This window comes from Tenrec ecaudatus, chromosome 14 (assembly GCF_050624435.1).
Source record: "Tenrec ecaudatus isolate mTenEca1 chromosome 14, mTenEca1.hap1, whole genome shotgun sequence".
Classification (NCBI taxonomy): Eukaryota; Metazoa; Chordata; class Mammalia; order Afrosoricida; family Tenrecidae; genus Tenrec; species Tenrec ecaudatus.
In genome coordinates, this window is record NC_134543.1 from 37,419,559 (window position 1) to 37,446,340 (window position 26,782).

The following is a 26,782-nucleotide window of genomic DNA, read 5'->3' on the forward strand; positions in this document are numbered from 1 at the left end:
TTTGTTTTGTTGTATGTAAAGTTACCTACAAACCTAGCTGCCAAGCCTGGAGCCCTGTGGTGCTAACAGGTAAGCACTGGAATACCGATTGCAAGGTCAGCAGTTCAAGCCCACCAACTGCTCCTTGAGATAAAGATGATACGGTAAAGATGTACAGCCTCAAAATCACCTAGATAGCAGGAGGTTATTTGTCTGTTTAACTGTTTTTCCTCTTTAAATTTTTATTATTAGGTAAAAATTTAGAGGGGAAAAAATCAGTTTTCTATTCAACAATGCATACATTTTGGCTCCACATCACTGATTTCAATCCCACGACGTTAACGTCACTTCTCACTGCCTGTGCTTCTAGTGTCCACTCTTCAGTCTGTCAAACCCTGTGACCTCCAGTTGATGGTTTTAAGATGCACAAACTCTCCTAGTACTGCTGTTCATCATACAGACCTACTGTCTGATAATTGGACCACAGGGGTGAGTTCAGGTCTAGACCTGAAGTATGATTAAGGCCCACAGCCTTGGGGATTCCACCTGCCTCTATCCATCCAGGAAGCCTGGTGATTTTTATGATTTTGAGTTCCGGGTCCACATTTCCCTCCCCCTTTACCCAGGACTTTCCAAAGTGACCGCTTTCAGAGAGGTCAGTAGTAATAGTGAGGCATAATCTAGGTGGTGGAGGGTAACTCTTGTGGTCTGTAGTAGTCAGCAGTTACATCATCTCGTGTTGACCTGACAGTGCGAAGGGGTGCAGTCTAGCCTGTCACACAGGACACAGCCTGATGATGCTTCCTTATGGGTGCTGTCTTCTCATTAGGATTCTGGGAACATCTTCTCTTTCTCCCTAGAGGTGAGCCACATACTCTCTCTGTTTCACCTTCCTGTTGACAAGCCATGTGGAACCATGCTGAGAGCAGAGCAAGCCATGTGGCGGAGGCCAGTATCAGCGCTGAGATGTTTCCAATGGCATTGGATCCGCAAGACTTTGCACCCACTGGCCTGTAATCTTCCTTCATTCAGCATCATTGCATAAGCTGCACTGGACATATGGGCTAATATTGGACTTATGGACTTGTTCTGGACTGGACTGGGATGTTTCCCAATATACAATTGCTCTTTGATATAAAGCTCTCTCTTACATACACGAGTATCTCTGGATTGGTTTCTCTAGTCTACTCTAACACATGGTCCAGTAGTCCTTTGAACTAATTTTTTCCATACATTTTTTATTTTCTTCCTTCTTCTTTGCTTCAGGCGAGGGGAGATCAATGGTGATACCACAGATGGATATTCAGTTTTAGGACCACAAACGCTACTCACCAAAGTAGTAGACAGAACATTTTCCTGGTGAAATATATTATTCTAATTAACATTGCTGTCCCCCAAGAATATGGTCCTAGAACCCTTGACCTAGTGACTCATTTTCATCACTATGACATCGTTACTCTTTCTGTAATAACTTTAATGTCTAAGGTTTTAGTTTCATCTCAAAGGACAATTTTCTTCAATAATAATAAGTATATCCAAGTACTCTATTTCCATCCTACAGAGCCCTGTTGATGAAAAGGGTTAAACTTGGCCTGTTCTCCTAGAGAAAGATGAAGCAGCCTGCTTCCATGAACACTTAAGTTCTCAAAAACCCTGGGGCAGTTCACCTCTGTCCTGCAGGATGACTACGAGTTAGGGTTGACTTGGTGGCAGTAGGTTGTTGCTGTGTTTTGGGGGAGTTCTCTACCCTAAGAGAGCGTCTTTCTGTTGCCTGCTGCTAGCCTGTCACATGCACAACAGAAGGATAGGCTTGCTGCGTGGTCCCGTGCAAGCTCCACAATCAGTTGAGGACTGGACCTTTGCGACCCAGGGGTTTCACTGTCCGAATGCTGGAAGTGGATTGCAAGGCCTTTCTTCCCAGTCTGGATCCACGGACACATGTTCAGGATTATGGCAACCCGCAAGCCTCCACACTAATGGGCAGCGAGTGGATGCACACAGACACACGCTGGCTGGGGATCAAATCAAAGGGAGACTCTACCAGGGAAACCCAACTGTCCTTGCCAAGATATTTCCAAAAACTAAACACACTGCCATCCAGTCAATGCTGATTTATAGTGACCCCACCCATGGGCTTCCAAGACTGGAACTGTTTATGGGAATAGAAAGCCCAGTCTTCCTCCTGAAGAGTTGCTAGTGGCTTCAAACTGCCAACCATAAGGATGGCAGCCCAATGCGTAGTCATTATGCATCACTAGGGCTCTGGCTAAAGTGCTAAATTATTATCGCCTGGTTTTAAAAAGCTTTTTATTGTGTCTCCTGATTTTATCAAGTGATGCATTATAAAAAATTTTTTTATTCTACAATTTTGTTTCCTCCCATTGGGAGTTAATACTTACATAGTACTGTGCAATTGCTATCACAATCCACTTCCAAACATTCTCTCTTCTTGGACCATTCGACTTCGTCTCCCTTTTAGTTACACACACACACACACACACACACACACACACACACACACACACACACACCACCCCCAGCCCCCTGCACCCACCCTGCCCAGAAACCCTTATTCTATTTGCTGTCCCTATATGTTCATCAATCCTGGGTTTCATAGACCAAAAAACAGGAAAACATATGGCACAAATTCAAGAGGGTGACCCCAATGACATAACACATCTGAGATAAACCTTTATATGAACAAACAAAAAAAATACAGAAAATATTGAAAGCCAGATCAGGTTCAGCATGCATCTGAAACAGAATCAACTTATAAGGTTTTAACCATTCAAGTCAGGTTTATCCCTTTGATCTTGAAGTGATGCATTTTAATATATCCCTTATGTATCAGAAGTTTGAAACCCCAGGTGATGATAATCTCGTACTACAGTATTGGGGTTCAAAACAAGTATTTAGTTCAATACAAGTGTTGCCTTGATAGCAGGATAAACTACATGAATGTAATAGAATGCGACTCGCTGATAAAGCAACAACACAATTCCATCCTGACATCCCAACAATTGATCACACTTGTATTCAAGATATTTATGTCACAGATACAACGTAAATAAGCAAATGTAAGAAAAAGTGAGCACATGGCTTAGATTTAAATGTTCTCTTAATATTAGCACTTCTACTACGTTGTCTGTTACCTGGAACGAGTCCAGCTAGAGGCTGATTATCTTCATCCCCATCCCGGTAGGCCTGCCACCAATTTGGATCTTCCTGACTGATCACATGAAGGATATCCCCTTTTTGAAAAGACAGCCCTAATTCTCGACATGGAACATAGGGGTCGTCTGAGGGGTCATAATCAAAATGAGCTTTAACATGGATCTAAAAGACAAAGATTTAAAGAAGAAAAAAACAGCAATAATAATTTAAAATTTGGCAACACAAAACATTCCTATTTTTAATTAAAGTAAGGTATTTAAACAACTACTTTGGGGCAATGTTTTCTCAGGCTCACCTGTTGTCGTCAGGCAAGTTAATCTCTCTATTGTGTACAAACATGTATAAGAATATCCAAAACAGTCTACTTTTCATGAACCTGAAGAAGTCCTTCTTTTTAAGACACTGATTGACAGAGGCGCAGCTGCATTTGAGTGAGGTCGAAAGGCTGGAAGACAGTGTGCCTCACTCTCTCTCTTTTCTAAAATGAAACCCAAGATTTCAAAATCATCTACATCTAATGTATAATCATGTCCATACTTGTGATCTATGTAGATGTGGTTATAATTACTAATGAGTTATTATTGTTTTGCTAATATGAAGGTCCTGTATATGTAAATAAATCACAGAACTATGTTATGCTACGTGGCATTGAAGGTAGGTTAGAGTTCACCTGAGTCTTGAGAATTAGATCAGGCTGTTTCCTATGCCATTTCCCCCCAGGATGTCTCTCTCTGTAAGATTCAACAAGAAACTCATATTTACTACATTTCTCATTTTTACCTAACCAGGGCATTACCAAAGTCTGCAAGATGCCAATATTTTTTTTAATTAAAAATTACAGCTAACCTAAAAGCAAGAGTTTAAAGTTCAAAATACACACAAGTAAACCGAGGAAAACAAGTGATCCAGCTAAAAATGTCAAACAGTTAAAACAAGTGTGTTTTAGTCTGCTTTATTTGTAGCTTTTAACAAGTACAGAAAAAAGTACAAATATAATTGAAAATCTAAAATTAGAAATTTTAAATACCAAGTAAGATAGTAGAAGGTAACTTCTGTTATCAGTCTCCTCACTACAAAATCATACACGTTACCTTAATTGCTAATTTTATCAAATCACTTCCTGAAAGCAAAACCTAGCTTTTATTTTTTCAAGTGTATTGCTCAGGTCAAAGAAACAAATCATTAGGGAGTCCACTCTGACTCATCGTGGCCCTCTGGATGTGGATAGGGTGTTGGCTAAAATGCTGGATTCTAATGCCACACCTCAATCTATGCCTTTCAATCAAATTCCTGGGGTAATACTTTTGGACACAAATCTGAGGGAATGATTGCCTAGGGGGAAATCAGACACACCAATAAAGAGGGTGCATCTAGGCCTTCCGACCTTTACCAGCAGCCAATAAACCACACAGACATGTTTCCCTACCTAAAGTGGCCAGGCCTCACCCCTGGAATGCTATGAGGAGCAGATCTGGAACGCGGTTACTTCCTGGTTCGGCACAGGAAAGACTGCCAGGGTACAGAGGGCACGCTTTGGTTTTATGTCAACTGTATCAAGTGTCATGTAATATAGTCCACAAAATTATGAGCAAAAGTAATCAAATGCATTTTCCTAAGCAAAGTTTATTTTACATTAGAAAAAGTGCTCATTTGCTCTAACTAAAATCTGAGGACTGCCTAGATATGCAGACTGTGACTTCTGTTCCCATTCTTTCCCTCTCAGCTGGGGGAGGGCATCTGTTTTTGTTTGCCATACAAAGGAAACAAAACCCTTTTAAAATGACAGAGACCTGACCCCCCCAGGAAAGCTCGAGGGTCTCCCAATGCTGTAATAACACTGTGTCTATATGGGCAAATCTTACAAGCGTTAGAAAGCAAAGGCCTCATTTTGAGGACTACTTCAGCCTGACCTATGTCCTTACCTCCTGTGAAAGCTGAGCAATGAATAAAAAGAACGGATGTCTCTGGATTATGGTGCCGGACAAAAATACTGAATAGGTGTGGACATCCAGAAAAACAAACAAACATCTGTCAGAATATTCCTTAGAAGCAAGGATGGAGAGACCTGGCCTGGCCTACTTCTTCACCCTCACCTCTCACACCCCTCTGCTCATCGTCATTCCATTCCTACAGATTTTACAAACACAAAGTTCTTTAAAATTATACCTAGAAAGTGTTCCTCCTGGCAATTAACAGGCCTGACTCCAAACACATTGTCTGGGTCTCCGTTTCATGGCACTTCCAAACGGTTTCCCTGAACTCTCTCTAAATTAACCACATCTCTTTCAATTCTTCATGAGCACATCCTGCTTATTCACATCTTATTCACCAAAGTCTATAATAACTTTATGTAATACATATTAGAAACCAGTGCTTAGCTAGCACAAGGCTTGCACAAAGCATTTAATGGACATTCATTCTAAGGGGAAAAATGTTTAGAACATCAAATATATTATAATTACTCATATATTGCTGGGTTAATGTCTAATTCTATGATATAGATTTCTGAACTGTGAATGTAACAGCCTCATTTCTCTGGCCACATCTCTCTGCAATCTCTTCCATTTCTAAGCTCAACCCTTACAAATCACCACAGCTGTAGCAGTTGAGAAACATCAGTTGTGACCCCATCAGTCTAGAGGTCAAGTCTCTTACAGGCAAAGAATAGAATTCTACAGCAATTACAAATCCAAAAATCTAAACAATTAATTTATTGTCCCCCTTGGGAGTAAGGTGAGGCAATCTGCCTCCATAAAGATCACAGCCTTGGAGGCCCCACGGGGCAGGCTTACTTGCTCCTATAGGGTGCTGTGAATCAGCATCTACTCACTGGCAAGGAGGTTGCTTTTGAGTTATCCTCAGAAGGCCTGATGACGTGGTGGTTACTTGGCAGACTGTGATCTGCAAGGTTAGCAGTTTGAAACCAGCAGCTGCTCCAATGGAGAAAAATAGGGCTTTCTACTCTCAGGAACAGTTCCAGTCTTCAACACTCACAAGGGTGATTCTCTGCTGCTCTCTCGATATAGTCCCCAGGAGTCCGCTTGGACTCCAGGGCAGTGAGGTGGGGGTTTTTGGTTTTTTTGGGTTTTTTTTAGTTTCAGAACCCACACTTCTTATAATAAATAATAGAACTACTAATAGGTTATCCAATCTGCAGTTCTCATTTCCTATCATGATATGCAAATTATTTTCTTTGGGTAAACAGCAATCAAATATTAGGGGCTGTGTGAGACATTACCTGCTATCCTGCCCAGAAGTTAAAGGCAGATTCTAGAATGAGTATGGGTTCTAGCCTGATTATCTCCTACTAGTAGTGGGCTTGGGCAAAAAACTTCACCTTTCTAAGTTCTAGTCTCATTGCTAAATAATAACAGAAATAATTGTATTTCATAGGGATGTTGTCACGATTAAATGAGATACCACATTTGAAATGATTAGCACAATACCTGGCCCAAAGTAAGTAACTTATTGAACACTTATTGAACAACCTGAATTAAAGGAAGAAATTAAAACTAATAACAGATAAGGCAACAGAAGACCAAGTATTGTAGCCAAATAAAATAATGAGTGGTAAGGAAGCGCAATAAATGTAGTAAAGTTTTCAAACATGCTAGCTGCATGAGCTCATTATCTTACAGCTAAGAAAGCTGAGGCCACCAATAGCTAAGTGGTTTGTCTGTGCAGGCAGCTTGAGGAGGAGGAGGAAAAGAGAACCCAGGTTTCCTGATGTGTATGTTGGCACTCTTTCCATTATAATGCAATTCAAACTGAGAGATCTGATTGATTTATCTCCTCCAGTATAAAGTATAAAATGACCAAATAACTAGATTGTATTCTGAAATGTCATTTACAAATCATTTCTTCTTGGCAACAATATTGCAAATGATAACTGGGTTCCAAGAGAACCTACAAAAGCCTGTTAAGTTGATTATGTAATGGAAATGAATTTATAGTCCTTCAAGAGTTGACCTATGTCCTGTCACTAGTTGAAGGAAGAATCTTCTGTTCCTTTTTTGGTCAACTGGAAAGAAAAAAATAACTAAAGCGTGTGATCTCTATATCTTATTTACTCCTCTGTAATTTTATTTAGATAGTAAAATAAATAAATTATGATTATTTAGATATTACATTAAATGATAAAAAGTATCTTTCCGCTAAAAAAAATTCTCATATGTCTTCTCTCCAGAATAGTTACCTTATCGATGAAACGAGTTTACACACTAGTCTGGGAAAGCCAAGCTGCCTGAGAGGACTTTGTCAAGAAGGAAACAAAACAGTCTGAATAATTTGTATGTTTCCTTGAACAAATTTCCCAGCCAAGCAGGAAGTGAACTAGAGAGGTACCCAAACCACTGCCCTCCAGTACTGATGGAATGGCCATCTCTGACATGCATACGAGTCCTTTACTCACTAGCAGTACATTATTGTAGATATACACGCAGGGCCATATCATCTCTCCTTGATTCTACCTACTAGTTCACAGAGCTAGTTTGGAAGCTAAGGGCCAGAAAAGATATAGGTAAAGGAATAGTACTCAGATTCAGGCTGCCTGAATTCAGAGACAAACTGGGTTTCCTGATTTCTTTTGATACAAATAGCTGGAAATAGAAGGAAGATTGCAGATGCGGTATCAATGTGTCATTAAAAATAAGGGGAACAGTCCCACGTAGATGCACAACAGAAAAGTGGGTGAAGGGATACAGCGGTCGGTGTAAGACACAGGGGGAAAAAAATCTAAATTAGCAAGGGCTTGTGAGGGCAGGGGGAATGAGGAACTGATATCAAGGGCTCAAGTAGAAACAAAATGTTTTGAAAATGATGATGACCACATATGTCCAAATGTGCTTGACACAATGGGTGGATGTATTGGTTGTGATAAGAGATGGAAGAGCCCCAATAAAATGATTTTTTTAAAAGGGGGGGAAAACATGGAGTAATAATCAAAATAACACATAACTGTGATAAAATATATTTTTAAATGAAAACTGTTTTTTGAAACGTATGCTTCTATAAAAAAGCAACAGATGCAATACAAGCATCCATGATAAAGTAGCACTTGCAAGTTTGTCACTTTTTTTGAGATTTAATTCACGTATCATACAATTAATTTGTCCACTTAAAATAGACGCAATTCAGTGTTTTTTAATAAATGCACAGTACTCTGAAACCATTACCACCACCCATTTTAGCTTTTCAGCTTAAAAGAAACCTTGTACCTCTTAGCAATCACTCCTAACTCTTACTCCTAACCCTATCCACACCACTGCCATGGATGGCATTAACTCCAACTTATAGCACCCAAAGGCAGAGCTGCTCCCCAGGGTTCTGAGGCTGTAAATCACTACAGGAGCATACTGCCCCATCTCTCGCCCCTGGACTAGCCTGGTGATTCAAGCTGTTGACCAACTTGTAACTAATTATGCTACAACACTTCTTCCCAAGCCTAAGGAACCAATCAGGAATTTACTTTCTGTCTCCCTGGATGCGCCTCTTCCAGTGGGTTAAGCGAGGAGCCCTCGTGGTGTAGTGGGCTGTGCACTGAGCTGTTAACCTCAAGGTCAGCAGTTTGAAACCACCAAATGCTACAAAGGTGAAAGATTAGACTTTCTATTTCCTTAAAGACTTACAGCCTCAGAACACACAGTAGCAGATCTACTGTGTCCAATTAAGGTCATTAAGAGTCAGAATCTACTCAATGGCAGTGAATGAGCGGGCAAGGTTGGTTGTGATCCAAACCCAGCAAAAATCCCCTGAGAGAAAGCTATGGCAGACCTCTGCCATGAACATTCACAGCTTTAGAACCCCTAAAGATCAATTCTACTTTGTCTTCTAGGGATGCTCTGAGTCAGAACTGACTTGACAGCAATGGATCTGTGTGTGTGTGTAATTCAATAAATGAATCAATAAAAATTAACCTACCTATAACTACAGAAAAAGACAATGTTCAAAGTCGGAAAAATTCTTTAAATTCTCCACTTTTTATTTAGACAAAGTTAACAGTAAACTAAACTTGGATAATTTCATATTTGTTTAAATCAACTCCCCTAAATTTAGCTGTTTCTACTTGAGGGTATGAAATACTGAGAATGACACTGCTGATAGTAAAAAATAAGCAGCCATGGAACAACCAATATCAGAACACAAAGAAATCACTTACTACTGTTTCCTTGGGAGCAGGAGGCTTGATATGTTGATTGGGACTCAGAACAAATGTCAAAGTGCCATGCATATCAGACTGCAATGCAAAGAGTTGGTTAGTTTAAAATTATTTCTGAAAATTTTTCATGGTTTTATGACTAATACTCCCTAAGAATACTATTTTAGAGAACACTTCAATATACTTAAAAAATAAAATCAATAGAAATAAATCCCATTTACTCAGAAGCATATATTATGCTTTCCACTGACTCCAGTATATTAGAATGATCCTAGAAAATGGCATCTTACTGTTCTGGTTTATTGGGGAAGACAGTCCATGAAGTCTTGGTTTTGTCTAATTGTGGCTATGATTAGAAAGTATTTTAAACATGTAAACATGCAAATATTCTCAATTTCCAGATGCATCTTACTCATCCACTCTATTCCTTAACTAACGGGAGTCTTAAAGGTAGGCTCACTGTTATTTCCTAGTACTCCTGACTGAATAACAAATCAATGATATATTCTAGATTTCACAACGGACATTAACATACAAGAAGACTCTGTTCCTTTGGGTGTATAAAAAAATGGTCATATATTATTCTCAAGCATTGATTCTAAATGACTTTGATTAAACCAGCAGTGTCCAAGAAAACTTTGAAAAATTATGCAAGTGTTTGGCATTTGCTGTATCGTGCTTTTGAGCACTTGAAGCAGAGGTTCTACAGTGAGGAATTTAAGATCCTCATGGTATAGGGGCTGTGGTGTAGTGGGCTACATGTCAGGCTGCTAACCCCCAGGTCAGCAGTTCTGCGGTAGAAGAATAAGGCTGTCGGCTCCTGTACAGGGTTATAGCTTCGGAGCCCAAATGGGCAGTTCTACTCTGTCTTACAGAGTTGCTATGTATGTGAACTGACTAGTGGCAGGGGGAGTGGTTTTAGGGTTAGTTTACCTAACTTAAATTTAAATAGTCACATGTAGCTCGGTGCTACTATATTAAATTATGCATGTCTAGACCACTCAGACACGCGAATAATGTTAGGGAAACAACAATCAGTTGTCAGTATAAGAAAATGAAAAAACAAAACAAAACATGATCATAAAAAACACAGGGGCATGGGACCTTGTTTTGTTACTCTTCCCCTAGTGGCTAGCACATAATAGACATTAATATTTGCTGAATAAATTAAGTTCTATTATTACTGACTTCACCGACAAAATATAGCTGTGGTAATAAAACTCAAAGTGAAAAATTATCAGTGACATCCATACAGGCTAGAAACTGTCTAATGCTCTTAGCAATTTTGTCAAATTTATTCATAAACTTAGTAATGAAGAAAGCTGCTTTTAGAGCACCTATCAATGACTTTTTCCTTGTGTCAACTCACCAATATGTCAAAAACCTCATTGACGTCTTTTCCCCGAATTGCAATACCATTTATCTCCAAAACCTCATCTCCTTCATGCAACAGACCACTTTTCTCTGCAGCACCTCCTTTTACTATCCGACTTATGATGACAGAATCCATTTCATTACGCACTGTAGCACCCTTAAAAATATTAATAATGATAACAATAAATCCACCATCGATTTAAGAATAAAAATACCATTTTTCAAGCAGTTAATGTCAGCCTTCTGCTATCTTGATGGGGGAAAAAGTACTTAGATGACTAGAATAATCATGACAATTAAATCTGAAAGCTCACCATTTCCTACTTAAGAACACTCTCTTCATTAGGATTCTGAAATCCAGTAGACTTCTGACACACAACAAAAGAAAAATGTACTTGCTTAAAAACAATATGTGAGAGCCTATAATCAAACTGGTTCTCTATAAACTGGATGCTGTTCAAATGGCTACAGTACATTGATATAAATAGTGACTATAATTTAGAACTATGTCTTTTTGCATTAAAATGTAACATTTACTAATATTAAACATTAAATGTATAATATTGATTTTACAAATTAGAAGCACACCTGAAAAAAATGTATGCTCAAAATTAGGAAATATGGCATGTGGAATAAAATTTTGTCATAACTTTCCAATTTCCTTTCCTTTTTCTGGCAAAAAGTTATGTAACTAGTGTCCGTATTCTATATACCATACAATGTTACACAAAGTCAGAATATTTCTCTAAAAATAAAGGGAAATAAATCTGAGGCACTGATAGAAGACTAAATAAAGCAAAAAAGTTTTTCAATATAATTACAAAGTAAATATAAACATTAAAGAATACTTGTTTCTAAGAATATCACAAGTAAATGTGTTCCAATAAAATTAACTGAACACAAAGATGAGAATTTCTAACTATTGCTAAGGAAAGTAAATTGGGAGAATATAATAAATTGCTTATCCCTTCTATGTGCTTCAACAATTATTTCAAGAGCTAGTGTTTCTAACACACAGGTGAGAAGAGAGGATGAACAAATGTTCTGCACAAAGAAGAGGTGCGTGCACGAATGTAAGCTCACTTCAAAAACTGAGCCTCAGCAGAGAACCAGCCCCTGCAAGGCAGTGAGGGCTGAAGTATCTGCGAGCTACAAGCTCTCACGTGGAGCTTCAGATGAGAAATGCGGGAGACTTACCAACGGAGTATCTCGAGCCTTTTCTATTCGAACTATTTTTACAACTTCTGTCCCATACTGGCCAATGCTTTCATATACTCTCTCATCTGTCATGGGCTCTAGCTGCATTTCCTGCTCAGCAACCTTATCATGGGCCAGTAAAAGTGCCTGTTTCAAACACAAATCACAGCATTTTAAGTGACACGTCACAATCTATTTGGCTAGAGTGACTTTTAATCTCATTGTGTACATAGTATTTTGATTATTAAATACTTAAAAGAAGAGCTATAATTATATATCCAGATGTTTTTAACCATTCCATCTAAGTACAGATGTAACCCTTAGTCGTTTATAATTAATAAATGTGCAATGTATGTTTGGCCATACAATGAGAGGGCTTATAAAAGTCTAAAATTAAGTATACTTAAACACTCTAGGGAATTAAGGATTAATGGGGAAAGATTATAACTAAAGGGATAAGATTCTATCCAAGCTTAAAAATTAAGAGTTGTTTCAAAGATAATTTGGTTAATATTAAATATGGAAGTATACTATCCAACACCATCTTTATTTCGCAGAGGGAGCTGCAAATATAAACAGGCTAAACACTGATTTTTTTTGTGTGTGTAAATGACAAGTGGGAGAAAAACTATGTCATACTCTGCCCATTTTCTACCTGAATATGTGGTGCACTCAGCAAAGCAGTTAATTCTTGTCCTTCCTTCTGATGGACTGGCTTCAGAACAGCTTGTACCTATAAAATAATATACATATTATTCTTCTAAAATTGTTAAAAAAAATCAGCATCACTTAGCAGGTTTAGTATGTTTTTTCAACTGCAAATTAAAATAATGCAATAAAGAAAGGCATCCAAAGAAATTATAAGAGGAAATAAAAGAGGATTTTTTTAATTCTATCGTGTCCAATCTTGTTAACATAGTTAACAAAATTCCTTATTAAAAATATTGGGCAAGTTTTATATTTAAGCCTATGATTGAAATATTTTCTTGCTGAAAATATCACCCAATGTACTACATACTACTAATAAGTGATAATGAAAGCATAAGGAAATAAAAAGAACAAAAATAAAGGAGAACATGATCTGAGAAGTTATGAAACATTTTATAGTTTTATAATCTCTCTTTTACAGTTTTATAATCTATGTCATTACATTTTAAATCAGTGAAGACAATCTAAGAGTTACGGACTAACAAGAGAAATTTATTTCAGCAATGGAACATAGTGAATTGCATGACTTTGATGCTGATGTTGCCTGTATTCTTCTCCTCTGAGGTTTACAGGACAAGTGCTTTTCTCACTAGCAATGCATGCAGCCATCAGGAGGAGACCTCTCAAAATGCTTGAAACAAAAATGTGTGTGTAGCACAATTACTGGGTTTATATTGCGTATTGCATGCAGTGCTGCATCCTGATGTGAATTTGCAAAAAAAAAATTGTCACTTGATGTTTGTTTGTTTTTTAACGGGGAAATAAGCCTGGAAAGTGTATTTCTGAGTTCCTGTATATTATTTGAAAGTTGCAAAAAAAAAAATTGCTTTAAAAAAAGAAAGTTGCTGTTCTCATGACAATTCCATTTTCACGTGAGTAGTGTATTTTTAGCACCCTCACCTAGCTGCATCTGTCAAGGAGTCTAGAAGGCCCGGCAGAGTTCAGAGGAACGGGTGTCCTATAGATTCCTACTTCCGGAGAGGCATGTGTGTATCCCACACACGTTTCAAATTCTGTATTTCCTAACATTTCAGAAATGCTTCTTGCTTCAACATGTCTCCCATTCATGAAAACATATGGTATCAACAAGAAATTCAACATGGAAAAGTTGGGTAATGAAAAGGTTAAGTCAAACAATACTAGGGGCAAACCTCACTTGTCTCTAATGACGTTTTTATCTTGTACCTAGAGTCACCCATCATTCGCTGTTGTTCTTCGAGGTCCCTGTGTCAATTCTGACTCATAACCACTCTACCACTTACAGCTTTTAAAAGGCTAAGAGAGTCCACATATTTTCAGTGTTTAGCAAAGTGCTCGGCACATACGTTACTTTAATATGCTTCTTCATGAGAGATTTCCATATTTTAACATTCCTATTTACTTAAAACTTAACCCACTGCCATCAAGTCAAGTCCAATTCGTAGTGACCCGAGGTAAGACAGAACTAACTGCTCCTTAAGATTGCCAAGACTGCTGGTTAGCAGCTCATTAACCCAACACAGCACCAGGCCTCTAGATTGCTGTATGATGTTCCTAAATTACATTGGTTGATACATAATAGATGTCGTCCTATGTATTAACTTATAAAATTATTCTCAAGTTTTAGTATCTATGTTAAAGGTATCCTAGTACAATGAGTTGGGTTGGTCTCATTCTGTATGTGTTGGAACGAATCCTGAATGTTTTGACAGCTTGTAAGATCACCTAGGTCTGCTACCTTCCTAAAGGGTGGCTTTCTGATTGACATTGATTTTATTCATAGTTAATATTGCTTTTTTCCATCTCTTGGGACACAATGGCAATTTATAGTTTAAGATAAACACACACAATATGTTATTTTAGAATTTAAACTATTGCTTTTACAGCTTATATATTTTTGTCTTATTTCATTTACATGTTCAATTTCTAATCACTTAGGTTGTACACTTAGTGCATTTACTGTCACTCTTGAACATAATTTTTTTTAAAATCAACTTATTGGGGGCTCATACAACTCATCACAATCCATACATCGATTGAATCAGGCATGTTTGTATATGTATTGCCTTCATTCTTTTCTAGACATTTACTTTCTGTTGAGCCCTTGGTATCAGCTCCTCTTTTTCCCCCCCTCTCCCCACCCTCACAATCCCCCGATAGAATCTACATTGTTGTTATGTTCATCTCTCACACCAACTGCTGTCTCCCTTTGCCCATGTTTTCTGTTGTCCTTCCCCCTGTAGAGGGGCGTATGGTTATGTGTTGATCATTGCTTTCGGTTCCCCCTTTCTCCCTTCCTCTCCCCTTCTGGTATCACTATTCCCACTTCTGTTCCTGGAATCTTTGTGTACTGAGCTCCCATCTCTTATCTATGCCTGTGTGCATGTTCTGGTCTAGTCTGAGCTGAGAAGCAGCACTGGGGTCATGGTAGTGGGGAGTGAGGAAGCCTCAAGGAACCAGAGGAATATAGTGTGTTTCATTGATGCATTACTGCACCCTCGTGACTCTTCCCCTCCCTGTGGCCCGTCTGTGGAGAAACTGTTCCATTGTCTACAGATGGGTTTTAGATCTCTGCTCCAGCCCCCCTCATTCTCAACAATATGTTTTGGCTTGTTATGTGTCTGCTGATGCCTATTACCCCGTCCCTATGACTCCTCATGATCGCACCTGCAGTGTGCTTCTTCCATGTGGACTTGTTGCTTCACTGTTGAATGGCGGCTTATGTAACTTCAAGGCTTTAAGACCTTAGATGTTATATATTTTAATAGCCGGGCACCATATACCTTCTTCACCACATTTGCTTATGCACCTGTTTTGTCTTCAGCGACTGTGTCGGGAGGGTGAACACCTCAGAATGCCAATTGGTTAGAAAAAAGTTGAACATAAATATTTAAGGTATAAATTTTGGTATATAGACTACTTTTTCTCCCCAAATGGCTGTGCTATGTGGCCCCCATATCAATATCTTAGATTTTCTTTTGTTTTCTGCACTCATACCCCAAGTTTCTCTTTCTCGAAATACCTACAAAAGAGTGTTTTGCAATAACTCGGATACCATAACTAAAATTATCAAAAGTAATCTACATAGAGTGGAAATTTTTATGAGTTCTTCATACATAATGGAACCCAGAATTCTAGAATTCCTCTTACTCTGGCTTTAAATCCTTTTACTAGAAGTTCCCCTATTAAATATAAAAAACAAAATTCACTGCAACTGAGTCAATTCTGACTCATAGCAATTCTATGAGAGAATAATCTGAGGTGTACCTAACTTTGACTGCTACAAGTGGACACTAAGCCACGTCTCCCACCAGGCTGAAATGAGAAGGCTAAGTTTCTAAGGCAGCGTCCCACCCAGCACGCCACAGCAATTACCACCAGGAAGTCCCCTGACTCCTGCCAACTGAGGGCAGCAATTGAAGTCTGTGCTGCGAAAAACCTGATTTTTAAAACAGAGTTTACTTTTCTAGGATATATAAATCTTAGGTTAATTTAGAATGAAGTTGACATTCCTTGGTTAAATATCTTTTGTTAGAGGAGACAACTTTGGATTAAAATGTTAAGGATGCACAAAATGTACCAAGTCAACAATTTTGTTTGTCTGATAGCTAAGTCAGTTCCTAAATATTTATGAGACACCCCCTTTAAAAAAGTTAAAATTCCTGTAATGATTCCTGTTACTACCCTAACCTTCCCAGATGCTACTTACTGGAGCTAACACACATCACCAACTCTACAAAAGCCTAAAGATTGGAAGGCTATTGCTAAGTATTATGTCCCATTAACTTTTTTCTATTGGCCTATAAAAGTGTTCAAATCTATTATATATATAATATATACAATTCTTGGATCTGTGCTCTATTGTGCTATGTTTCTATTTTCTTTCAGAGCCAAGCTCATTTCTTCTTATGAAACTAATTGTTTTTTTATTTACAAAAATGGCGTGTATATGTACAAAATCAGAATAGTTAACAAGGAAATAAAAAGATTAAGTCCCCAAACCTAGGGAACAATTCTTATGGTATAAATATATATCCTTCCTACATTTCTATACTTGTTTTACCAAAATAGTCACCATTAACCTAACAACATCGGACAAAGAACTTGCAACCAGAACACATAAGGAATGCTTAGAAGGCTCAGTAAGACCAACAATTTGGTTTTTAATGAGAAGAAAACATCTGAGCAGAGACTTCACAAAAGAAGATAAAAGGGATGGCAAATAAACACACGGGGGGAAATTCTCAAACTTCAATAGTTACTGTAGGAATACAAATTAAAATGAAATATTACACACCTGTTAGAATGATAACATTTTGAAAGACTGATAACAGTAAATGGTGAAAATGTGGAACAGCTAGAAAACTCGCATATATTGCTTGTGGGAATGGTAATTGTGTGGCCAATTGCAGAAAAAAGTGCAGCAGTTTCACAGACAATATACTGATCATATGATCCCACAATTCATCCTGGGTATTAATTCAAGAGAAATGAGAACATTTATTCACAAAAGGATTACATTAGGAGCTTTATTCCTCATATCCCAAACAGGAAACAACCCTAGTATCTATCCATAGATATCCACTGACAAGCGAAATATGGATAATCATACAATTTACTTAGCAAGAAATATGAGCTCCTGATACCAACAAGGATGAAGCTCAAAAACACTCTGATCCATGAGAAATGTCCAACACAGACAAATGTGTAAAACTAGAAAGCAGATGAGGCCACATGTAGGGGCCTGGGCCTAGTGCGGGGAGGGATCACTGACTACCAAGGGGAAGCTCCAGACTCATCAACCATCTGAGATCACAAGAGTTAGACAGGAAGGGAAACGGAAGCACAGGCAGGAAGTGAGGTAAGCAATGCTACATGTGAGGACTGCAACCAGACATGTATTGAATGAATTGCTGAACGGAAAACTGACTTGCTCGGTGAAGTTTCAGTTATTCACCATTTTTAAAAAGCAATGGCTTCATCTACAATTTGATTATTATGGTAAATGATGCAGGTGCACATATTTATCAAAATATATTAAACTGTACAATATAATACTCTATTAAATAAAAGGAAGAGAAGACAAGAAGTCACTGATCTCTCCCTTACCTTTATTTCCTATACAGGCACAATAAATATGTCACTCTATATTACATGGCTATTAAAAATCATTTTATCTGGATAACGACAGCCTCCAGTTATTCTGTCTCCATTATTACATCATACGCCTTGTATAATATGACCAGAGTAGTACTTTAAACTAGAAAAGTGTTCACATCAAGTTTCTGCTTTGAATCTTTCAATAGCTCTACACATTTATCGAATATGGCTTTTTTTTTTTTGCTTTAAACTTTTCTTTTAAAAAAAACATTTTATTAGGGGCTCATACAACTCTTATCACAAGCCATTCATATACATACATCAATTGTATAAAGCACATCTGCACATTCTTTGCCCTAATCATTTTCTCTTTTTTTTCCTTTTCTTTTTATGTGCCCGGCTAGCTCAATCGGTAGAGCATGAGACTCTTAAACTTTTCTTTAGAGTAATTGTTTCACCCTAAATTTGGGAAACATTAAAAAAAATAAACAAAATGAAATTACTTATTTATTCACCATCCAGTCACCTGTATAACATTATTTCTTCTAATATCGTCGATAATGTGTTTGACTGGGACACACACGTCAAGCGTAAATAATACATTATGCATCATGTTAGCGGAATCAGTATTTTTGTTCTTTAGAATAATTAATTCAACTAGTTCAAATGACTATTTCCTCCTCTTTTATTGCACTAGCTAGTATTTCCAGGAAAATACTGAACTGTCTTAGTGAGGGTATGGAAATTCTTGGTCTTATTCTAAGCTTAAATGCCAATGCCTTGGATGTTTCACCAGTAGGAAAGATGCCTCTTATTCTTTTTGATATTATTCTGTATCAAGTTAATAACACATGCCTAACTTTCTAAGCATTTTCATCATAAAATATATCCCTTTTCTTTACAGATGTTATTTCTGTCAAGTGATCATACAGTTGTATCCTTTTCTCTAAGCTAATTATTTGAAAGTATTTACTGAAGCGGATACAATAATAAGACAGACTTCTTACTGTAGCTTATCTGGCCTTCATGATCTTCACTGTATCTTTCCAGATTATATCTTATCTCTTTAATGTTTGCTCAGGGCTATCTAGGCTTTCTCAGTCAGTTAATATGCTTGACTATAGCCAAAAGGGTGCAAGTTGAAGCCCACCTAGAGGCACCATGAAGGAAAGGCTTGGCCATCTACTTCATAAAAACCAGCCACTGCGCGCCCTGTGGAGCACAGCTCTCACTGAAACATACACCGGGTTGCTATAGGTCGGGATCATACTGACAGCACAGTTTTGGTTTTCTCAGTCACTATCAGCTTTGTCAATGTAATACCATTTCTTCTTCCTTGGTCTTCTCAAAATCACCCTTCAAAATTCAGCAAATGAAATGATTAAATTTTCCTCAATCTTATTTCCTCTACCCTATTCCACACATACATAAAATTGGCCACATATCATTGCTCTTGGCAGCGTTCCCATTCCCCTGCCACAGCTTTTCTTTAGATTGTATTTACCGTATACACTTGAGTATAAGCCAACCCCAATATCCACCCAGGCACCTAATTTTACCACAAAAACTGCATTAAAATGTGCTGAAAAACTTGGCTTAAACTCGAGTACATACACTATTCGATGCTTCTCCACAGTGATAGCTTAATTTTCTCTCACTAATGGATGCCTGGGCTATTTAGTGTGCTGGCTATTATGAACATTTGTGCTCAACTCTGTGTGAACTCATCTCGTGAGTTCACAGACAGGAATGGAAATCCTGGGTCATAACACTTTAAGTATATTAGTCTTCACAGATATTGCCAATCATCTTTCAAAACACTGTTACCAGTGTACACTATACCGTGTGGATCAGTTTCAGCTGTTTTGTAAACTCATCAATACTTGGTACAGTCTTCACAATGTTAGTCATTTTGATGTCTGTGCAGTGGCAGCCTGTTTTCATTTGCAACTGTCTGTGGGTCAATAATGCTAACTGGTCATTTGAGTTTTCTCTTTTGTAAAGGTATGTGCTTTAAGCACCCCCATCTTTTTTGTTTTAAAACTAATCTTTTTTTAATATTAATAAGAGTGCTCTATATGAGGAGACTTCATAAAGTTCATGGAAAAGAAGAATAAAGTTTCACCACAAGTTTTCTGAAGCCCCTGCATACACACAAATACAAACACAAAAAGGTAGCTACGTATGTGCACGCGCCTATGTATCTCAAAACCAAGAATTTACAATCATTCCTGGTCGGCTGCCTTGCTTTTTGACTCTTTTAAAGGTGTCTTTGAATAAGCAAAAAATATCCAATCTTGTTTAGCATTCATTAGTAAATTATCTTAGATCAGGAGTTGGCAAACTGCAGCTCAGGAACCATATGTGGCTCTTTTGCTAGATACATGTGCCTCTGAAGTCAAATTGAAAATGAAATAAAACTATCATAGTTTTATTTGAAGAATATTGTTCAAATAATGATTTCCTTGTAAAAATATATTTATGGCTCTCAAGCAATTTTTAAATTGTTGAGAGGGACAGGATTGGCTCTTCCATCTCAAAAGTTTGCCAACCCCTGTCTTAGATGATCAAAAATCTATCCCTTAATAAGTATGGCAAATGCTTTTCATACTATTCAAATTTATAATTTTATATATAAAGTTAATTCTGTCCATGAAAGAGATCTGCTTCAGAAATAAGTACATTTTTTCAAGACAAAATAAATGCAGAACATTTTTATTACCATAAATTAGTAACAGGGGTGTGCTGTAATAGAGTCAAGATTTGGATTCACATCAGTATTTTCAGTAATACTGCAGAAGTACTGCTAACAATTACCTCAGAGATGTCAATAGGATGTTCCGAATACATACCTCTTGTACAAGATCTTGTGCATTGCAGGTAAGAGGAAATGGAGGGCTGGCCTTGTTCATATGTACTGTGACAGCGTTGTGGATCTTAAATGCATTCTGGAAATCTTTAATTTGTACAAGTTGTAAAAGCAGTGAAATATCCTCCTGGCTCTGAGAATCTACCAAAGTATGTTGGATGTGTTTAAGTGAAGAAAACAAGTCTTCCACTTCTATTAGGAGAAGGAAAAGTTATCCAAAAATTAATCTCATCTTCATTAAACATGCTTTTGAATTAAAATTGTATTAATCAGTAACAATCTAAAGTTTTAAAACAAAAAAAAATCCCAAAGCATGCATATTTGTAAGTGCCACATCATTGTCCTTTCAGTGGTTTTTAAAATAAGCTACCTTTAAAAATATACAACAAAAAAATTTACACAAGTGATCTAATTATAAAACTAAAACATGCTATTGCTTCTTTTCCTAAAAAGATGATGCAGAAAGTAAACTACTTTTTAAAAAAAAATCTTACATCTTGTCATGCAACTGTATATTCTAATTTTCCCATATACCAATGGCTTCATAATATTCTATTATAAAGCCACATCATACTTTATGTAGCCGTTACCCTACAGTTAGGTTGTTTTCAATATTTGGCTATTACAGAAATTTTCATTAAAAACAATGATCAATCATCCGTGCACGTAAATTTGTTGGCAACTCTGCTATTTCCTTAAAATAATTCCCTAAAACATATGTTTTAAACAAAAGAATGACTTTTTTTTTTTTTAAAGATAGCTTCCTGGGGAAGTTTTACAAATTTACATCCCACTAGCAATATTTTTACCAATATTAAATGTTACCAATTTTAAAATTCATCTGTTTCTTTGATTATTAGAGGAACTGAAGTTTTTCCTTATTTACCTAGTACCTCTTTTATGGCTAAAAGACCCTAGAAATATGTGAGTCTCTTAAAATTTATATAGAAAATTATGAGTATGTACAAGAATTCAAAAAGTTCATGAAAAAAATGGAATTAAAAAATAGAATTTTCTCACGCACTTTTTGAAATGCCCCGGGGTGTGCGTGTGTGCTTCTCCTCCCCTCCCCCTCCCGTGCCCCTCACTCTTTGCCTATTAACTGTACAGAGGGTAGCATCTACTGTAATTCACTGCCATCAGGCCGCATCCAACTCATAGCAGCCTGATAAGGCGGAGCAGATCTGCCCCTGTGGGTTTCTCAGTCACAGTCCTGGAAACCCACAGGGGTCACTGTGAGTTAGCATTGACTTTATTAGGCAGTGAGCTGGGTTTGGTTATCATTCAATTTACGAAAGTAGATAAGAATATGTCAAATTACATAAAACTGAAAAAGTTACAACAAAAGTACAAAGAAGGCAAAGAATTTTCTAAGAGTGTAAAGGATTCTTTAATAACCTTATAGTATCCTCCAATTAAGACAGTGGCTCTGGGATGGGTCACTCAGGGTTCAGTGTAGCAACTCAAAACCTTCCTCTAGGAAGGAAACTCAAAATCTTCCTCTAGTTCTTGAACGCTTTCTCCCCCCACCCCCGCCCCCAACTATCATGATCCCAATTCTACCTTGCAAACCTGGTTAGACCAGAGGATGCACAACGGTACAGTTGGGATCTGGGGAACACAGGGAATCTAGGACAGATGAACCCCTCAGGACCAACAGTGAGAGTGGTGATACCGGGAACCGATCTCAGGGATCTACATATAACCTCCTCTCTGGGGGATGGGCAACAGGAAAGTGGGTGAAGGGAGACGCCGGGCAGTGTAAGATAAGATAAAGTAATAATTTATAAATTATTAAGGGTTCGGGGGGGGGAGGAAAAAAGGAAAATGAGCTGATTCCAGGAACCCAAGCAGAAGGCGAATTTTGAGAATGATGAAGGCAACAAATGTATAAGGGTGCTTTACACAATTGATGTATGTATGGATTGTGATAAGAGTTGTATGAGCCTCAATAAAATGATTTTTTTTAAAAGGACAGAAAGTCACTTAAATATATTAGGGGGGGACGACAAAATCAACAAATCTGTTAAGGTAATTAGCTATACTCTTAAAGGAACTGCAAACTTCCTGAATGGGTAATAATTCTGTAAATAATAAGATTCCTGTTAAACATTTTAATAAATGTTAAAAGGGGCTCATCCTGGCTTTCAGGGCAAGGATCTTACCCTGAGGGAAGTCAATAAATGACCTTGAGAAAGCTCAGAGGGTAACTATCACTTTGTAGGTCTCTTTAACCCTTGGGGGAGTTAAAATATGTGTGGGGGGAGAAAAAAACAAACTTGGTAAGAGTTAAAGGCAGCCGAGGCAAGTGCTATTACACACATACAATCCTACAACAGTGATCATGTATGAGGAGATGCTTAGGTAGTCATGGAAGCGGAATAGGTGTGGAGGGAGAACAGGAGTATGCCCACAAATACATATAGATTTGATAGAGGATATCTGTGTATGTGTATTCACCTTTGATGCAAACAGGTTCATGAATGGATGGAACATACAGGAGGCAGAGTTATAAATATTTCTTAGAAATAGCCAGACTCCTTGAAGGTAAGAATCTCTAAGCCTGGAAGATTGGCCCACTAAGTTATACTCAATTAATATGGCTCTTTCTGATATAACCCTAATGTGATATATAGCAATTCTGGATTTCCTACACCTGTGGAAGGCATTACCTGCTAACAATCAGGGGTGGGCTGAGACTGAGTTCTGGCCTCAGAGGAGTGTGTGAATAGGACCACACTCTTGATTTCATGGTAATCTTGGTTATTATTATTATTTACAATGGATGTAAAGAATTATAGACTATAGCTGAGAGGAGAAAGAAACTGTTTTTGGAGTGACCTGTATAAGAACCTGGCTGATTAAGATTACCAGGAGCTCCCAGGATATATGTGCATAAATAAGACACAGTACAAGGGTAGAGAACAGATTATTACATTTGACTGAAATTGTTTTGCATCATGTAACTTCCAAATGGCCTTCTCCTGCATAGGTCTGGTAAGGGAAGTGGGAGAAGATTCTGTCAAATTCACCTGTTAGTAATTATGAACAGGATTCCCTGTAATGCCACCCTGTTGTGTATGAAATGACCTCACTGAGAAGTGGAGGGTGTAAGCTCATCACCGCCAAGAGACAGAAGTGGAGCGTCTCTGGTCCAGCATCTAACTGGCTTACCCCTCCCTGGTTGACCTTTGGACTTTAGTCTGAACTGCACCAACAACCAGCAACATTAGCCATTTTCAAGAATTTCCATGAGTTCTGTGGGACAGTGTAGTGATTCACAAAACTCAGAGATGGAGGGAATATACTCAAGAGAGAAGTGGGCCAAAGATGGAACAAACTATCATCTTGCAAGAACTGGAATTTGGGGATTTATTCAATATCCACTTCTTTCAAAATCCTCACAACTGGACCAATGAGTAACATGATGATAAATGGAGAAAAAGTTGAAATTGTCAAGGGTTCACTCTTGCTTGAATTCACAATCAAGGCTCATGGAAGTAGCAGTCAAGAGTTCCAAAGATGAGGTGCATTCAACCTGCTGCATAAGACCTCTTTAGAATATTGAAAAGCAAGAATGTTACTTGAGGAATAATATGCGCCTGACCCAAGTCATGGTATTCTCCATAGCGTCATATGCATGTGAAAGGTGGACACGGAATAAAGCAGACCAAGAAGAATCTGTGTATTTGAATTGTGGTACTGGAAAAGAATATTAAAAGTACCATGGACTGCTAAAAGGACAGACAGATCTGTTTGGAAGATGCAGGGCCAGAATGCTCCTAGGGGTAAGTATAGGAAGACTTGAATTTTACACACTTTGGACATGTCAGAAGAGACCAGTCCCAGAGAGGATAGCATGCTTGGTAAAGTGGAAGGGCGGTGGGGACAAAAAAAAAAAAAAAAAAAGGAAGGCCCTCAGTGAGGTGCATTGACAGTGGCTGCAACAATGGGCTCGGGCCTAGGAAAACTGCGAGGATGCCGCTGGTCCAGGTAGTGTTACCTTCTCTGTGCACAGGGTCACTCACTATGAGTCCAAACCAACTCGATGGCATGTGAGGACAACAACAACATTTCTTGGGACAAGTTTGGTATTAATTCTCAAAAGAAATTAGTACTACAACCACAGTCTAAGGGAACAATTAGGTCTATTGGCAAAACGTATTTCACAAAACAATGTTCTACATCCTACTTGTGTAAGCAGCGGCTATGTTGTTAAAAGCTCGTTAGCAGCTATCTAAGGTGTAACCACTGGGCTCTCCCCTTCCAGAAGAAGGAATGATGATGAAGACAAAATGACATTTGGGAACAATTAGTCCAAGGGATGGATGGGCCACACAAACATCAGTCTCCACAACCTTGAATGCAGAACTAGTGCTATCTCAGCTACCATTACCAGCTCGACAAGGATCATATCAGAAGGTCTTGTGTCAGAACTCAAACCATGCGAGAGACTAGGCTTCCTGGAGGGACAGAGGCAGGTGAGACCACCAAGACTATGGACCTTAGTCCCTCTTTAGGTCTGGAATGGAATTCACCCTGTGGAAGAATAATCAACCATTTAAGAACGAAGAGGCATTTACCCTAGAACGAAGTTAAAAATAAAAAAATAAAAGCGAAGCCGTAGGAGAGGAGGAGGAATGGAAACAGAAAACGCTTGGAGGAAGTAGGATAAACTGAGGGTGCACGGAGAAGCCTGCAGTGGGGACGGTGAAACAGGGTGTGCATGAATTGTAGTGTGTAACCCTAGTGCTCAGCCCTGTAAACTTTTACCGAAACCACAATTAAAAGTGTTTTTTTTAACTGCTTCTGAGTAATTTTCCCTATGAATCAAAGAAAGCCATAAAAATACTAAAATACTATTTAAAAAGGAAAAAGAGAGCGTGAACTCATATCTCTCAGCTATAGTTTCAGTCCTATGCTGTTATAGACAAGGTTTGAGACTTTTACAGCCATACAGGCCACTGTGTAAACACTATTTCGTAGTCTGACTTTTATCAATGCCTCCTTGGAATAAATTTGCAGATCAAATAAAAAAAAACATTTGAAACTCTGACTGATATTGCAAACTGCCCTCCAGGTGCCCTGGTTCACACTTGTGCCAGCAATAAATGTGAGTGCCTGTTTTCACAAACCCAGGACAAATTAGAGACGATCAATCCCTTCATTGTTGGCGATGTGGTAAAAGAAATAAAAGTGAGTTTTGCCGAGTAATGAGGTTGAACACATTTTCACAGTTAGTCATTTCCCCCCTATTTTCTGTTATCTTTTGTCTATTTTTCTACTAACATTTTCTAATTTTTCCCTTGATGACTGAGTGTATGTGTAGTCTTAAGTGTAATACACTTAATATAATTTCACCTTGTTATCAGAATGGTAACTTAATCCAAGGTTACTCAGGAGAATCACTACAGAGAATTAGTCAAAAATACGTATAAAATTCACCTCTCAAATGCAGAAACTCTAGTGTCTTCTATAAGAATATATTTAGTTATTATAATGCATTGCTCTTCTTAAAATCACTTAGGAGACCTCCCTTCTGACCCGAACTGAGTTTGTTCTAGGTGCAAGTATCTCTTACTTGTTCCGTGATAAAAATTCCTTCCCTGGCTTCTTAAATATTGATGGTGGTCTTCTCTTTCTTAGTCATTATTTTTATTTTTATCTTTACAGTATTACTATTTTATCCTTACAGCTTGATTTCATTTTTAAAAATCATTTAATTGGGGCTTGTACAACTCTTATCACAATCCATACATACATCCTCACTTCCCCCTCCCTCATGAACCTTAATAAATTATAAATTATTATTTTGTCATGTCTTACACTGTCCAATGTCTCCCTTCACCCACTTTTTGTTGTCTGTCCCCAGGGAGGGAGTTATCTGTAGATCCTTGTAATCGGTTCCCCCTTCATTTTTGTTTTTAATTATTTCTTTTGGGTTTTCCAGTTTGTGAAGCACAGGAGTGGATGCATAAAGATAACTGATGAAAGGGTTTATAGGGAAGATGGGGGTGAGGGGTGGGAGTAAGAAGGGTAAGGGGATTTCTGGAGTAAACAATGAATTTGGGAGGGAGCACTAAAACTGACTGTGGTTACACAACTCATTTTAAAAGCGATTTAACCACGAAAAGAAAAAAGTTCTAAATTTGATTGTGGTAATGACTGTACAATTCTTATTGATCTGACTAAACTATTGAACTGTATGATATGTAGTTATGTGCCAAAAAAAAATAAAATCACTT

General features: G+C 37.9%; 1 protein-coding gene across 4 annotated transcripts in view; it reads right to left on the minus strand.

The window, feature by feature from the left end:
* Positions 1–26,782, minus strand: part of PALS1 (protein associated with LIN7 1, MAGUK p55 family member) — a 97,917-nt gene that overhangs the window by 20,876 nt on the left and 50,259 nt on the right. For all 4 annotated transcript variants that reach the window (XM_075530681.1, XM_075530679.1, XM_075530680.1 and 1 more), the window contains exons 4-9: positions 20,521–20,729; positions 12,537–12,614; positions 11,882–12,028; positions 10,680–10,841; positions 9,311–9,388; positions 3,132–3,315 (exon numbers count right to left, since the gene is read on the minus strand). In XM_075530681.1, coding sequence (XP_075386796.1) covers positions 3,132–3,315; positions 9,311–9,388; positions 10,680–10,841; positions 11,882–12,028; positions 12,537–12,614; positions 20,521–20,729 — 858 coding nt within the window. The remainder of the gene's footprint in view (positions 1–3,131; positions 3,316–9,310; positions 9,389–10,679; positions 10,842–11,881; positions 12,029–12,536; positions 12,615–20,520; positions 20,730–26,782) is intronic.